Source organism: Diaphorina citri, unplaced genomic scaffold (genome assembly GCF_000475195.1).
Source record: "Diaphorina citri unplaced genomic scaffold, Diaci psyllid genome assembly version 1.1 scaffold201, whole genome shotgun sequence".
In the NCBI taxonomy this organism is placed as follows: Eukaryota; Metazoa; Arthropoda; class Insecta; order Hemiptera; family Psyllidae; genus Diaphorina; species Diaphorina citri.
The window spans coordinates 106,760-123,683 of record NW_007377638.1 but is presented as its reverse complement, the minus strand read 5'-3'; the positions used below and the strand labels follow the sequence as shown (position 1 = coordinate 123,683).

Sequence of the window (16,924 nt, the reverse complement as noted above, 5' to 3'; positions counted from 1 at the left end):
CCAGGTACTAACCACGCGCAACGTTACCTAACTTCAGTGATCCGTGGGGAACTAGTGCATGCAACATGCTATCATTCCAAATGAAAATACTTGTTTTGACAAATCCCGGGTAAAATTACAGTGTTGCCAACGCGTACCACACGCTTAGCATCATCTTAGGTAAAACCGGTCTCACCCCTTATCGGACTTGTTTATAAATACCATTCTATTTTGAACGGGCTCAGAACGTGATTACCTCTGAGTTCGTTTTTTCTCAAGTAAATTCTCAGAACGATCTGAAGAACTTGTTCATAAATACGGGTGTAAGTCCCTACCTATAGGTATTACCTATAAATTTAGAATTAGAGGTAATGATTTCACCCGGGTAGGTAATCGAGTACCCTCAAGGGACCTCCAAGGTAGATTTTGAAACAGTGTGGTTTTCTTACAATCGGCCAACAATAGGGTCATCAGCCGACGATTCTATTCAAATCCTCTGACCAGAAAACAAAAGCCTAATGAAGGAGAAAAATATTTTATAATTGGGTCTCGAAGTAAAATTGTCCTAGAAGTGGTTCTCAAAATGGCGTTGTCGTTTGTAGCACCAAATAATGGTACTAGGAATCTAGGTAGGCCTGGTACCTGCATACTTAGGTAGGGGTTTCCTTTGAAAAATCGATCGGATTTCTGAAGACAGGGTAAAAAAAATGTGTAGGTACTTTCATAAATGAGGGGCCAAGAGGTAATACGGACTTAACCCACACTAACTTCATTTTGAGATAATTGGAATCAAAGTCTAGGAGTGGCACTTGAGTGTTGTGGGTTAGCCCACCTTACCATCTTCATATATAACTTTGTAACTACAGCTGATATCGTTATAATTCATCTACCAGCAGATAGAGGGCGTTTCGGGCTCTGGGTTAGTCCAAAAAACTGAAAAAATCCAAATATGTGGGTTAGTCCGTTTTACCTCTTGGCCCTTCAAATGATAATATGAGGCACCAAGAAGCAGAGTGGACTAAGTGGTAAAATCGACTTTTTTTAGTATATTATATATCGTTGGAAAGCCCGCGAAAAGATCTATTTAAAGAAAATGGTTGCTAGTTTCTCATCAGTGTTGTATTGAAATAAGAGGGAAAACAAAATGGCTATCTTTCATTTTAAGAGATTTTCTAAAAGCAGTTTGGACTATCTGTAAAGTCTGGACTAATTGCTTTTTTTAAAAATTGTCCTTGGACTATCTTCTATAAAAACTCATGTTAGTTTTCCTTGTATTTTACAGAAATCAGATTGGACTATCTTTGATAGAAAGTGGACTAACATTTTGACTAAAATTCGAAAAGTGGACTATCTGATTTATGTAATGAAAGTAGCGGACTAACTGCATGCAATCAATGTAATATTTTTACTGTAGTTTCCTAAAAGCATTCCGGACTATCTGAACGTAAAGTGGACTATGTTAAGAAAAAAAAAAATTTGGAATTTAACGTAGTTCTCCATAATTATCCTGTTCCAGCTGAAACAATAGTGACAGAGACAATCAAGCTTTTATAGTACTTACATACATAAAAAATAAATCAGACTCTCTTTTCTTTAGGAATGTTTATTATTTTGTCAAATAAGAAAAAGACCTCAAAAAGAAAAAAAAAATCTTTATTATTTAGATCATTCTCAATAGTTTGAGGTTAGAATGGAGTAAAAATAGCTCTTTTTTATGAGTGCAGCCCTTCTAACATCTTCCAGAAGGGAGATTATATAAAATCCTTGTAGTAATTCTGGGGACTTTTTCACTTAGTAGACCTCAAAACTATATTTTGTATGCTCTTAAAATACCTAAGTACCTACATCTACCTTTCCTTGGACATTTATTTATTAAGTCCTAGGAGTCTTAGCTTTACTTTTGAGTTTTGATCTGAGGTGAAGATAGATTTCACCAAAATTCAAACAGGTGGATATTACTATTGTCATTTTGACTTCTAAATATAGGTACCTATTTGGTATGCATGTATTTACTTACATTAAAGTGATCTTCTCAAACAAATGCTGTGGTTTTGTTTGACAAATCTGCTCTTCTCATGGCTGTTATCCATAACTTTCTCTATTTTACATCTTTGGGCACATGAATAAAAAGTTTATCAGGGGTAGCCACTGTAGTAGGTACTAGTACATTCAAGTACAACACAATATTTATATGATCCTGACATTATAGAGAATAACGCAGGGTCCAACTTTACAGCATGGGTTCTCAGCAACGACTTAACTTTAAGCTTTGAAACAAAAAGTGATTAATAGAGAATGTTCTTTAGAAACTAAAACCACGAAATTTATTCTTTCAATGTTTTTTATTAAAATTAGAAAAATCCCAAAGTAAAGATCTCTTCAAACCCTATGTATTTATGCATTACATTTGAGGCACTAAGAGGCAGAGTGGACTAAGTGAAAAAAACCCGTTTTGAGAAAAATGGAGTCAAAGTTCAAGAGTTGCTGGGAAACCTATGTTTACCCTACAATAACGAATTTTGATTTTTTTAAAAGAAAAGAGATGTATTTTTTTTTTTAAACAAACTTTTTTGCATTTATTGTTGTAGTTTTTTAGAAATAAACAGTCAAAAATCGTAAACCACTCTGCTTTTTGAGAGACTTAAGATGGTCCGCCAGATAGTCCACATTTATTTTAGCAAAGAAGTAGTTAGTCCACTAAGTGGACTAACTACTTCTTTGCTAAAATAAATGTGGACTATCTGGCGGACCATCTTAAGTCTCTCAAAAAGCAGAGTGGTTTACGATTTTTGACTGTTTATTTCTAAAAAACTACAACAATAAATGCAAAAAAGTTTGTTTAAAAAAAAAATACATCTCTTTTCTTTTAAAAAAATCAAAATTCGTTATTGTAGGGTAAACATAGGTTTCCCAGCAACTCTTGAACTTTGACTCCATTTTTCTCAAAACGGGTTTTTTTCACTTAGTCCACTCTGCCTCTTAGTGCCTCATATGTGTAGTAGGTGCAGGTAGATATATAGGTACATTGCTTCCGAAAATCCGAATTTGTTACAATTGGATCATTAGGTAATCACGTCATCACTATTTTGAGAACCACTTCTCTATACAGCCAAGGAAAACAACACTGAAACCGTCCTATTAGCGCAAGAGCTACCTCTTTTCTTTTCATTCTAAGTAGGTATTCATCTTTGTAACAACTACCAACACAAGAGAAGTTAAATGGCTTCTAACTTATTGTAATTTTATTCACCTCCGTAAAGAAAGTAAGTTTAGCGTGTTACCTATTGTATTTACTTATATCCTACCTATTTAAGATAATAAGACGTCTGTTATACATACCTAACTAGCTGAATATCAGAAAGCAATTAATTTTGACCACCTGTGGCGTACTTCACATACTCGTGATCTGATGCTATGTCATACCACTTGTTACCTACCATGGGAGGTAAATTACCTACTACCTACTTGTTATTTAGGTAGGTACCCACCTAGTGGCTATGGCTTGTGGGTCTTGCTATTAACTCGACTACTGACTTGGGGGTTGGTCGTTGTATTCAGTCTCGTCGGCCAAAGATCTTTCTGACAAAAAGTAAAGTCAAAATTGAGACTAGTCCACTTCTATTTATCAGGAAAAAAACTCCGGCAAAACCTGTGAGTGCTCGGCCTTAAACTATTCTAATAGATAGATTATAGGTATAGGTATGTAGGTACCTACAATCTATCATCGTATGTTATACTTAGATGCAGGTACTTAATATCAGCTACTTATCATACACATTTATTACAAGTACCAATGTACGATTACATTAACAGTCTGTTATTTTTCGACAAGTGGTCTGATCGAGAAGTAATTAGCATTTTACCTACATCTAAGATCTATTTACTTACCTACTTACTTAGGTATCTAACGAGTGAAAAATAACAAGTGGTCCGAACAAGCGGCACTAAAGCCAAGTTCGTCAGGATTAACTACCCAAGAACAAGACATGGACAGTAAATACCTAGGTACCTTTGTAGAACTACTAGTAGGTAGTAGGTATCTACGAATAAATATAGCAAACGTCATCGCGGATAGAGTCTACTATTTCCTGATGATTTCAATTGGTCCAGCTTCAACTTGGTAGCTTTTTATACGAGACAAGCAACTGATACTGCAGGTATGGGGTCTTCAGAATCATTAAGTAGACATTAATACATAATTATTAGACATTACGAGGCTAGAAATATACAAGTATACATTCGTGGATTATACCAACTAACCCTTTGAACTAATTACCTTTGCCTATCCCCCCAGCCCCACAGGTGAAAATAATTTTAACAATTAAAAAAGCTGTAGGTACAGCCTACCTACCTTCTTACTTTGTAGTTTGTGCAACGTACATATGTACCTACTACCCAGGAGCCGCTATTCGAGAAGAGGCGCCTATTGCAGCGAGAATGTCGATGTTCTATGTTGGTTCGATCTTGTTGTAAAATGTTTGATACAAGTTTTTTGAACACCGCGGGTCAACATTTTTTAAAAATTGATGATTTCGAATCTGATTTCATGATTTCAATTCCCTGTGTTTTTTTTTACTGTCAGATTTCAAAGGGTTAGAAGACACCTAGGTAGTTGAAATAGTGACTTTGATTTGTTATGTATAAATACCTCTGTCTGATGACGGTCTGAAGTTTGTAAACACATTCCCGAGCTGGCGTGACGTGGCGTTATTCTAATTATCCAAACGCGGACGTTTTTAATTTCTTATCCAAAATACTGGATGACTCATCCTGAGGTTTGAGTGCCCAAATTTTGAACTCTTCAGTAAGAGGGATTAGGTACCTACCTGCTTATTTTCAGGAGTAAAAACAGACTACATTTTCAATGGCCCATATTACGAATTATATCTACGTGAATTAGACTAAGTATTTTTTTTTTTTTTTTTTTTTTTTTTTTTTTACTGTCAGATTTCAAAGGGTTAGAAGACACCTAGGTAGTTGAAATAGTGACTTTGATTTGTTATGTATAAATACCTCTGTCTGATGACGGTCTGAAGTTTGTAAACACATTCCCGAGCTGGCGTGACGTGGCGTTATTCTAATTATCCAAACGCGGACGTTTTTAATTTCTTATCCAAAATACTGGATGACTCATCCTGAGGTTTGAGTGCCCAAATTTTGAACTCTTCAGTAAGAGGGATTAGGTACCTACCTGCTTATTTTCAGGAGTAAAAACAGACTACATTTTCAATGGCCCATATTACGAATTATATCTACGTGAATTAGACTAAGTATGTAGGGACCTACATTATGATTAGGATAGGATTTTTTTTTTTTTTTATTGAACAATTTATTCCATCTCGAGCTCAATAAACTTAGAGCTGAATCCTCCTCGTCTAAAACTTTAGCAAAATACTTAGCTAAAGTTTGTGTGGACAGATGAGTGGGAAACAGCTTAGGTATGGCATTTTTTTCTCGGATCTTTATTGTTCTATAAATCATCAAAATTAGGACGGAGGTAACCAATAAGTTGACCTCACCTACACACGGAGAAGGAGAAGGTGACGATTCGAAACCCCCCAAATTTTTTTTTTTTTTTTTTTTTTTTTTTTTTTTTTAAGAGGTTTGAAAGAGGGAACTGTAGACTGCTATGGTCTTAATCGTCCCGAAATCGAAGAGAGAAGGAAGGAACAGGATAGGAGAAAACCAGCCAGTTCCGAGAAACGAACTTTATCCGATAAAATCCCCCGGGCGTGGAATCGAACCCGCGGCCTAGCGCTTACCAAGGCCAGACGCACTACAACTAAGTCTAACTAGGCTTGGCTAACACTCAATGTTTTGGAGTTTAAGAGCTTAGTGTGGGCCAAATGCCTTCTCTCTGTCTTGGCAATATCTGCGCACCCTTCTCCCCTTCATCTCGTATATTTATACTATTCTGTTTTTCAAGTATGTTCATAAGATCTAGGCCTTCTTATATTCATCCGACTGTTTACGAACCGACCCGAACAGAGTATTATAGGATGCGAGGGAGAGGGAGAAGGGTCCAGTATTGCCAAGACAGAGAGAAGGATTTGGCCCCACACTAAGCTTAAACTCCAAACAATTTGAAGTGTTAGCAGCCTAGTAGCTTAGTTGGTGTGCCGTCTGCCTTGTAAAGTCGCTAGGCACGCGGGTTGTCGATTCCGCCCGGGCGGGATTTTATCCTGATGGGATAATGTTTCGTGTCTCGGAACCGGCTGGTTCTCCTAATCCTGTCTTCCTTCTCTCTTCGATTTGGGGGACTGATAAGACCATAGCAGTTACAGTTCCCTCTTTCAAACCCTCTTAAAAAAAAAAAAAAAAAAAGTGGCGTTCCGACTGAAAAGTATCCCGTCAAAAAGGTGGACGTTAGACTGTAAGTATCCAGATTATCCTTCGTAAGGATAATCCAGCTAGAGATTAGTATCCCATATTTTCTACCACGTCCGACACTGGTTGTGTTATGATATCTATTTCAATAGCGAGGCCTGAACATAATGGCATATTATTGTTAGTTTTCTATTAGCTTTCTTGTTGTAAAAGGGCGGTGTGTTTGTAGATTTCGCTTCTTGATGTTAGAAACAGCCCACCGTCTCCACAAACATTGGAAATAAAAACCCGAGTAGCATTTCGTGTATTGTGTTGCCAAATTTGTTGGTTTCTTTTCTTCATCTTCGGCTGTTTTTAATCTTTCCATTATCCTTTCCTCTTTCATAGGTGCCGATCAGTGTGTTTTCACCAACACAAGACACAAGGTAACCAAGAATGCTGGTAGAAAACAGGTAGCTAGGTATAAGTACGAGGCAAAGAAATGGTAGAGACTGTGGTAGTATTTGACTTATTTGTGGTTAGTTTAAACCTTAAACATATCATGGAGGCTATCTTTGAAAAATTTAACCCATTTTTGGACTAAACTGATGCTTGAAATTATTAACTTGAATTCGAAAGATATTGGTTTGCAATCCGAAAAAAATGTTTGTTGCGTTTGCAAAGTGGAATTTCGGTTGTTGGTTTAGCATCTCCACTAATATGAAACCAGCAATTGTGTTTTTGACATCTCCGCTAATATAAAACAAGCAATGGTGTATTCTCAGTAATAACTTAGTATTCTAGTGTTTCAAACAAGACCGCACCTAATGTTATTTACTCTATCCTATGGTCACTTAGGTTAAGTTACTACTAGTAAGGTGGATAATAGAATGGGCACTTCTCGTAAACATAGTACCTATCTAATAATAGTAACCTGATTCGCTTGATGATATTTTTTAAATATTCTTGTGAGAACTTCAAGGAATCTTGAAGTTGTTCTTTTTTTAGATGATGGATGACATGAGATTTTATCTTTGTACAAAAGTTGATATTGACACATTATAATTAGATAGATACTTTGATCTTATAATAATTATTATGTTCGTATTGTAATACCTACAAACATGTAAGTATTTACCTATAAATTAATATTTTCATATTTTTTATTCGTTGATTTTTTTTACTGATATTCTTTTGGAAAAAAGAAAATAATACTAATAATAATAACATGGTAGGTAGTAGGTACCTACCTGCATACATGTGTCGACAGCCTTGATTCAATATCTGTTATAAAAATATCTTTGATCATTGTTAATAATGTCTCAAGTATAGGATTTACATCATTGTTAACAAACATGTGATTGGTCGAACGCCGCGGCGGTTTTTTTCAGACTGAAGATCAGTGAAGATCTTTAAGAAAGCTCAAACTTTAAACAAAAATAATAAATAAATATTTGGCAAAGTTCACCAACTCTTTATCAACATAAGACAGATAGAGGCATTGGAAGATAATAATTATTATTACATATTCTGTGTGTTTTTTTCTTCTTTGTTCGCGGATTTGGCGATTATGTTCGCGGATTTCGCGATTATGTTCGCGGATTTGGCGATTTTGTTCGCGGATTTGGCGATTATGGTCGCGGATTTGGCGATTTTTTTCGCGGATTTTGCGATTATGTTCGCGGATTTGGCAATTATGTTCGCGGATTCGCGTCCCGAATCGACATTTTGGATATTAGGCAAGCCTACTTTTAAGGATGGGATCCATGATGTCTTCACTATTCTTAGAACAAAAACAATTTATCAAAGTTCTTGAAATTATATCGGCGTATCCCCATCCGTGGTTTGCGATTATGTTCGCGGATTTGGCAATTATGTTCGCGGATTCGCGTCCCGAATCGACATTTTGGATATTTGGCAAGCCTACTTTTAAGGATGGGATCCATGGCACAAGCATTGCTTCTGTTCGATATGTTGTATTATCACTAAATGAAAACTTGAATAAACAAATTGGTAAGTAGTGTGCCAAATGACATGTGTGAGCATGCTAATGCTAACATAGTGCTAGTGAACAGGTACATAAGGTACAGCGGATTATAGCTTGGAGAGTCACAGGTATTTCTCAATGTTGGGAATGAGAGAGGCAGGACTGGCATTGGCGGCATGTCGTTCTACAGGGGCGCCATTCTTGTCCACGATGAATTTGGTAAAGTTCCACTTGATAGCGCTGGGGAGATGAAGGGAAATTAAGATGAGTATCAAAATTGTTAACCTTGTCCTACCTAAAATCTCAATGTGGGGAATGAGAGAGGCAGGACTGGCATTGGCGGCATGTCGTTCTACAGGGACGCCATTCTTGTCCACGATGAATTTGGTGAAGTTCCACTTGATAGCGCTGGGGAGATGAAGGGAAATTAAGATGAGTATCAAAATTGTTAACCTTGTCCTACCTAAAGGCCATAGGCCTTTACACAAAAGACATAACCCGGGAGGGATTGGCGCGAACGACACGCAAGAAACTTGATAAACAAACTTCACGTTCAGAAATATTACTATAAAAAGTAAAAAGAGGTTTGATAGAGGGATCTGTAATTGCCAAGGTCTTATCGTCTCGACAGCGAAGAGAAAAGGAAAGATGGGATAGGAGAAAGTCAGCCGATCCGAGAACGAACATTATTCGTGTAGGATAAAATCCGCCCCGGGCGGGAATCGAACCCTCGGCCGAGCTCTTACAAGGCAGACGCGCTACCAACTAAGCTAACTAGGCTGGATAAAACTCCTTTAAATAAATGTAAAAAAAAAAAACGAAACGAAACGAAACCTAGGGAAAAGTCAACTAATGTTTGATTTGACTTACTCGACCCTCGGCCGAGCTCTTACAAGGTAGACGCGCTACCAACTAAGCTAACTAGGCTGGATAAAACTCCTTTAAATAAATGTAAAAAAAAAAACGAAACGAAACCTAGGGAAAAGTCAACTAATGTTTGATTTGACTTACTCGACTAAAGTGCCGCCCTGCTTGTGTTTCAAGAATTTCCACAGAGGATGTGCGTTATCTCCGTTGACGTTGATTTTCTCAAACAGGTCAAACTGGACATTCTTCTTCTTGGTGAACTCACAGATCTGATCAGCATCACCTGGCTCCTGAAAATACAAAATGGAGCGATATTGAATGGCACAGTTCATACTAATACTGACTACCTGGATGACTATGTACATTAAGATTACAAATACAAAATGGAGCGATATTGAATGGCACAGTTCATACTAATACTGACTACCTGGATGACTATGTACATTAAGATTACAAAATACAAAATGGAGCGATATTGAATGGCACAGTTCATACTAATACTGACTACCTGGATGACTATGTACATTAAGATTACAAAAAAAAAAATAAGTTGACAAATAATTGATCTTAAGGGGAGTTTCCATTATGGAACTATAAGGAATTTTAAAGATTACAAGAGAAGAACTTTCTTATCAACGAATAAGGTTAATGCAGATAGGTACTTTATTGTGTAATCATAATTGTAAACAGTCTCAACTTTTCAAGGAAACATTTGCAAAAATATCACCACAGATACCTATTTATAAAGTAATCTTTTGTTTCGGATGAAAAATATTGTTTATAAATATAACCATCTAAAAAACGAAGAAAAATCCCAAAAAAACGTCCAATTAGCTTTTGAAAATGTGACAAAAAGACACAGATACCTATTTATAAAGTAATCTTTTGTTTCGGATGAAAAATATTGTTTATAAATATAACCATCTAAAAAACGAAGAAAAATCCCCAAAAAAAACGTCCAATTAGCTTTTGAAAATGTGACAAAAAGATGTGTTTAGGTCAGTGACTTTGGTATTGTTCCGAGTGACCTATCTATCGTGTGTAGGTGAGGTCAACTTATTGATTACCTACGTCCAAAACCATTCTTGCCATATGTTTAATTGTTTATGAAGGAACTAAGTAAGCCTTTGTGTGGAATATGTCTAATGAGTTATGAAATGCCCTTTGTGCCGTTTTTCAGTTCCAGGAATTCTTAAGACGGCCAGGCGCCATGTGGTTTAAATATACCGTTCCCTATTATTTTGGCAAACGTTGACCTTTCGACCTGGTGGCACAATGGACTCATGTGAAAATTTACAATCATCTGTGAGAAGAAGCTAACGGAATGCAGCGCGTAGGTAAGTAAATTGACTGATGGGCCATCAGGCCCTAAACTTAAACTTTAATCGTCAATTTTCAATTTTTTTTCCACTAGACGTTATAGCTGCTGATTTCCAGGAATTCTTAAGACGGCCAGGCGCCATGTGGTTTAAATATACCGTTCCCTATTATTTTGGCAAACGTTGACCTTTCGACCTGGAGGCACAATGGACTCAAGTGAAAATTTACAATCACTTGTGAGAAGCTAACGGAATGCAGCGCGTAGGTAAGTAAATTGACTGATGGCCCATCAGGCCCTAAACTTAAACTTTAATCGTCAATTTTCAATATGTTCGCGGATTTCGCGATTATGTTCGCGGATTTCGCGATTATGTTCGCGGATTTCGCGATTACGTTCGCGGATTTCGCGATTATGCTCGCGGATTTCGCGATTATGTTCGCGGATTTGGCGATTATGGTCGCGGATTTGGCGATTTTGTTCGCAGATTTTGCGATTATGTTGGCGGATTTGGCATTTATGTTCGCGGATTCAAATATGTGCTTAAGAACCCAGGTAATAGATTAGATTTTACAACAATACACAGCAAGCCACACCCCAAAGGCAAACATGGATAACTTACATAACAGCGTACATTCACAACCTTCAGTCCCACCAGATTGATAAGCCCCAGTCTTGTAACATTTCTCACCAACCCAAACACCATGCCTTTAAATAAGATTCAAATTTGAGTATCATTCCAAATCCAACCTCAAAGTATGACAAGGGCAGTTAACTCTAAAGGTAGCATGCTTGCCTTGTAAATGCTAGGTTGTGGGTTTGATTCCCACCCAGGGCAAACTTCATCCTAAACAGATAGGGTTCATAAGACCTCTGTTGTTATACGAGTAGTTCTCTAAATTGATTATTCATATTAAGTATTTATAGATTGGAAATAAAATGTTTACAGACCAAAGGTTTTTGCTTGTAGACCTTTGTCTCACTTGCATAAATTAATAATAAGTAATGTGAATGATTAGGAATAAACAAATATGTTCTGTAAGTAAGATAATAAGAATATATGTAAGTACAATGTGCACAATAACAATGAAGTGGAGATGTTACCCATAGCATTGTAATACAAGAGGTTAGAAATAAATGACACTTACTTTTACTCAAGCCATATCAGAAGCTACACCCAGCCTACTAGTTATTAAGTTCTCACATTAACCCATTCTATGCCAAGTAATTCTGAGTGTATAAATATTATGAATTAATTTGTTGGAGTCGGGCCTTATCCACTGGAAATAATAGGTACCTATCAAGTTGGCTGCCAAGTAATTCTGAGTGTATAAATATTATGAATTAATTTGTTGGAGTCGGGCCTTATCCACTGGAAATAATAGGTACTGTGCAAGTTGGCTTTAATAATAAGAGATTTGCTGTGTGAGCAAACAGCAAAGCCACAAGAAAGTCTCTTGCACTAACCAACTTATACAATATATTTTATTGTCAATGCAATAGCTTTACGAGCTGAGGCAAGGTTTATTAAGGGGCAACATGTTCGGTAACTATGCAGAAGTCACGTCCGTGGAAAAGAAAAGCTCCTTTCTGTATTTAACCTAACCCTATAGGAGGTAAGTTCCTACCTATAATTTTGGCAATCTCTTTTGGGGAAAAATTTTCTCAAAATACTCCCCTAAGTACAAGCTATACTGTAGTATTAGAAAGTACAAAGAGGATTGGATCCAACAACTGTAATTAACGAAGAAAAGTTCAAAGATAGAGCATGGTGGAGAGGCTTTGTTCACAGTCGACCCATTTCTGGAACGACTTGAGATTTGATGATGATAATAATGATGCTTTTTTCCGTGAAATTTCAGAAACTTTCCGTCCTCGTTCCAAACCCTAATGACGCTCCTACTATCATTCGCGTCATGCCCAACACAGCCATGAAATATGGCAAAGGCATCACGGGCATGTGCCACGATCTTCATCTGGACAAGGAATCCGAACACTTGAACATGGCCATCAAGATTATGGAACAAGGAGGCATTGTGGAGATTATTCCAGAGTCCATGATGAACTCATTTGGTGCCATTGCCGGCAGTGGGTGTGCCTATGTAAGTATAATATCGCACTGCTGATGCTGGTTCTTTTGTAGCAACCGTTGCATCAAAAAAGCATCATCCTAGCCCTAGCTATAATAAAGGGTGTCCCAATAAGTACGCAAGATTTGAAAGGGTCATAACTTTGTTATGCGTTGTTTTATTTTGCCCAATCTTTACAAGTTTTGAAAGAACTACTCTTGAGGATCTAGTTCACTGAAAAGAGTAGTTCATTTTTTTAGCTCAATGAATCTTCACACATCTCTGATATTTAGTTCTTAAATTAAAAGTCATTAGTCAACTGAAGAAATTTCTACCATTTTTCCCCCTCTGAAAAGGTAAGGTTTAGATCCAAAATTTCACCTAAAACTTGGCTTTTTCTTCAAGCATACTTAAAGTACTTGGGTACTTAACTATGTTCTACCTTCTACCTTCTTATTCAGTCTTGAAATCCTATACTACTTGATCTGTCATGCACCAAGCACCATGCATTCAGAAAAATTAAGTTTCATTTGACCAAGTTAAGAATAAGAACCCAAGTCTGTGTTTGGTCTCCTGTTTCACTCCATTCCAAGCTTTTGATACAGTGGACATTTCATGGTCATGAAATGAAAGTTCCCATGTTCTACAGGAGATACTGATACCTACATGATTTAGTAAAGGAAATCCAAGAATCTACAAACTTAACAGGGACAGGTAATGTTTCACTCCATTCCAAGCTTTTGATACAGTGGACATTTCATGGTCATGAAATGAAAGTTCCCATGTTCTACAGGAGATACTGATGTCATGCACCAAGCACCATGCATTCAGAAAAATTAAGTTTCATTTGACCAAGTTAAGAATAAGAACCCAAGTCTGTGTTTGGTCTCCCGTTTCACTCCATTCCAAGCTTTTGATACAGTGGAAATTTCATGGTCATGAAATGAAAATTCCCATGTTCTACAGGAGATACTGATACCTACATGATTTAGTAAAGGAAATCCAAGAATCTACAAACTCAACAGGGACAGGTATAGAAGACACTGAGAATGGGACTTGCCAAGTTACCTCTCCACTTTCCTCTTCTTTCTTGGATACTTTGGATTTTGCTCCCTTCTTGGGGGCTTTAGCTCCTTTCTTGGCTGGAGTTTGCTTTTGGACAGCTTGTGCTACCTTTTTCTGGGTCTCTTTTTTCGCCGTAGGTTTGGTGACTTTCCCTTTTGTTATAAGATTATTTTGAGCAGCTACCTTTGACTTACGAGGGGTAAGTTTGTCTCCAGCCATGACTTCAAATTCAAGTGGATTGTACACAGCAAAAGCTAAATCTTTCAGTACCACTGCAAGATAACTTTACACTTATTTATTTTAGGCAAAGCCAAGTCAAACCTACAAGGTAAAAAACAAAGGGTAATTTTCAACATGGACACCAAAAGACAAACACAATCTGTAACAGGTCCTCTACCAAGCCTTTTGTAAAACACAGATACATATTTCCTTATAAGTTAGTCAAAATATATTACATTTGTAAAACTAAAAGTCAAGAGTTTTTTTTTTATTTATTAAGTTATTGAAAGTTTTACCAAGTATTATTTTGGTATTATTATAAATAAGCTTTTTTTTACTACTTTCCCTTTTGTTATAAGATTATTTTGAGCAGCTACCTTTGACTTACGAGGGGTAAGTTTGTCTCCAGCCATGACTTCAAATTCAAATGGATTGTACACAGCAAAAGCTAAATTTTTCAGTACCACTGCAAGATAACTTTACACTTATTTATTTTAGGCAAAGCCAAGTCAAACCTACAAGGTAAAAAACAAAGGGTAATTTTCAACATGGACACCAAAAGACAAACACAATCTGTAACAGTACAGGTCCTCTACCAAGCCTTTTGTAAAACACAGATACATATTTCCTTATAAGTTAGTTTATCAAAGAAGATAAAAAGTAGGGACAGTATAATAATATTATTTTTAAATAATATTACACTGTTTTCATTATTTTTTAGTTGTTAGTGTGCTTCAATTTGAAAATATGTGCTTAAGAACCCAGGTAATATATTAGATTTTACAACAATACACAGCAAGCCACACCCCAAAGGCAAACATGGATAACTTACATAACAGCGTACATTAACAACCTTCAGTCCCACCAGATTGATAAGCCCCAGTCTCGTGACATTTCTCACCAACCCAAACACCATGCCTTTAAATAAGATTCAAAATTGAGTATCATTCCAAATCCAACCTCAAAGCATGACAAGGGCAGTTAACTCTAAAGGTAGCATGCTTGCCTTGTAAATGCTAGGTTCTGGGTTTGATTCCCACCCAGGGCAAACTTCATCCTAAACAGATAGGGTTCATAAGACCTCTGTTGTTATAGTTCTCTAAATTGATTATTCATATTATTTATAGATTGGAAATAAAATGTTTACAGACCAAAGGTTTTTGCTTGTAAACCTTTGTCTCACTTGCATAAATTAATAATAATGTGAATGATTAGGAATAAACAAATATGTTCTGTAAGTAAGATAATAAGAATATACATATGTAAGTATGAAGTACAAAGTGCACAATAACAATGAAGTGGAGATGTTACCCATAGCATTGTAATACAAGTTATACGAGAGGTTAGAAATAAATGACACCTACTTTTACTCAAGCCATATCAGAAGCTACACCCAGCCTACTAGTTATTGTAATGCAGATAGGTACTTTATTGTGTAATCATAATTGTAAACAGTCTCAACTTTTCAAGGAAACATTTGCAAAAATATCACCTTTTTTTAAGAACACTAAAAACAAAATAAAAGAAAAACTTGCGCAAATACCCTATACTTCAAAAGTTCCTATTTCTACAAATACCCTATACTTCAAAAGTTCACAATTCTACAAATACACTGTATTTCAAAAGTGTAGTCACCTTTTTTAAGAACACTAAAAACAAAATAAAAGAAAAACTTGCGCAAATACCCTATACTTCAAAAGTTCCTATTTCTACAAATACTCTATACTTCAAAAGTTCACAATTCTACAAATACCCTGTACTTCAAAAGTGTAAAGAAAAACTTGCGCAAATACCCTATACTTCAAAAGTTCCTATTTCTACAAATACCCTATACTTCAAAAGTTCACAATTCTACAAATACCCCGTACTTCAAAAGTGTAGTAACTTTTCAAAAACAGTAACTTTCAAATAATTTTCAAGGAGTACATACTTGTCCGCCAAACTGGTTGCACGGGAACGCCAAAATGCGGAGTCCCCGATCTCGGAACTTCTCATCTAGCTCTACCAATTCCTTGTAGTGTTTCCCCGTGTAGCCGCATCTGGACGCTACGTTCACAATAACCAGAACGTGACCTTTGTAAGTGGACAGGGGAACGTCTTCACCTTTGATGTTCTTGACGGTGAAGTCGTACACAGTTTCGGCGTTCTTCCAGGAATCGTCCGCCATGCTCTGGAACAGAATAGTGATAGTAATAATTGTGATTTATTTATTTTTCAAATGTTTAACACAAGACTATGAACATAATTCTTCACCTTTGATGTTCTTGACGGTGAAGTCGTACACAGTTTCGGCGTTCTTCCAGGAATCGTCCGCCATGCTCTGGAACAGAATAGAGATAGTAATAATTGTGATTTATTTATTTTTCAAATGTTTAACACAAGACTATGAACATAATATTAGTAAAATATACCTTAGGCTAGAGTCACATACCACTAGTCCATCCAACCCAACAGAAGGACGCGCGGAGGAAATAGGGGAATAGGTTGAGAAAGCGTCTCCCAATGTGAAGCGAAAATTATCACAAAATATGAATCGAAATTTTTTATTACTTACGTAATGCGAACGGAAAAAAGTGTTATTATTTTCACTCTGAGCCATTTTTGGTTAGGTTTTTTAGATACTGAATTGTCGACTCTCATTCGACTCGCGTTTCGCCTACTTTTTAGGCTTTATCAAGGAAACTGAAGGTCTCGTATATTTGATGGGTTATTAAAGAATAATACATACACTAACAATTCATTAAAAAGACCTTGCTTAACTAAGAAAAAAAAATTTACCTTTAGTAATTTTTTACCTTAGGCTCCTGGCTAGGCTTTTACCTTAGGCTAGAGCCGCTAGAGTCACATACCACTAGTCCATCCAGCCCAACAGAAGGACGCGCGGAGGAAATAGGGGAATAGGTTGAGAAAGCGTCTCCCAATGTGAAGCGAAAGTTTTCAAAAAATATGAATCGAAATTTTTCATTATGTAATGCGAGCGGAAAAAAGTGTTATTATTTTCACTCTGAGCCATTTTTGGTTGGGTTTTTTAGATACCGAATTGTCGACTCTCATCCGACTCGCGTTTCGCCCACTTTGTAGGCTTTATCAAGGAAACTCTTCCTTGGAACCCAA

At 36.6% G+C, this 16,924-nt stretch overlaps 1 protein-coding gene across 1 annotated transcript; it reads right to left on the bottom strand.

Annotated features, from left to right (window-relative positions):
- Window positions 1-8,189: 8,189 nt before the first annotated feature.
- On the bottom strand, window positions 8,190-16,008 carry LOC103505868 (probable phospholipid hydroperoxide glutathione peroxidase). Its single transcript, XM_008470234.2, has 3 exons — window positions 15,741-16,008; window positions 9,284-9,429; window positions 8,190-8,512 (listed from the first exon to the last, which is right to left on the bottom strand). Exons 1-3 carry the CDS (start codon window positions 15,975-15,977, stop codon window positions 8,395-8,397), a joined length of 501 nt encoding a protein of 166 aa, XP_008468456.1. The 5' UTR covers window positions 15,978-16,008; the 3' UTR covers window positions 8,190-8,394.
- Window positions 16,009-16,924: the final 916 nt, after the last annotated feature.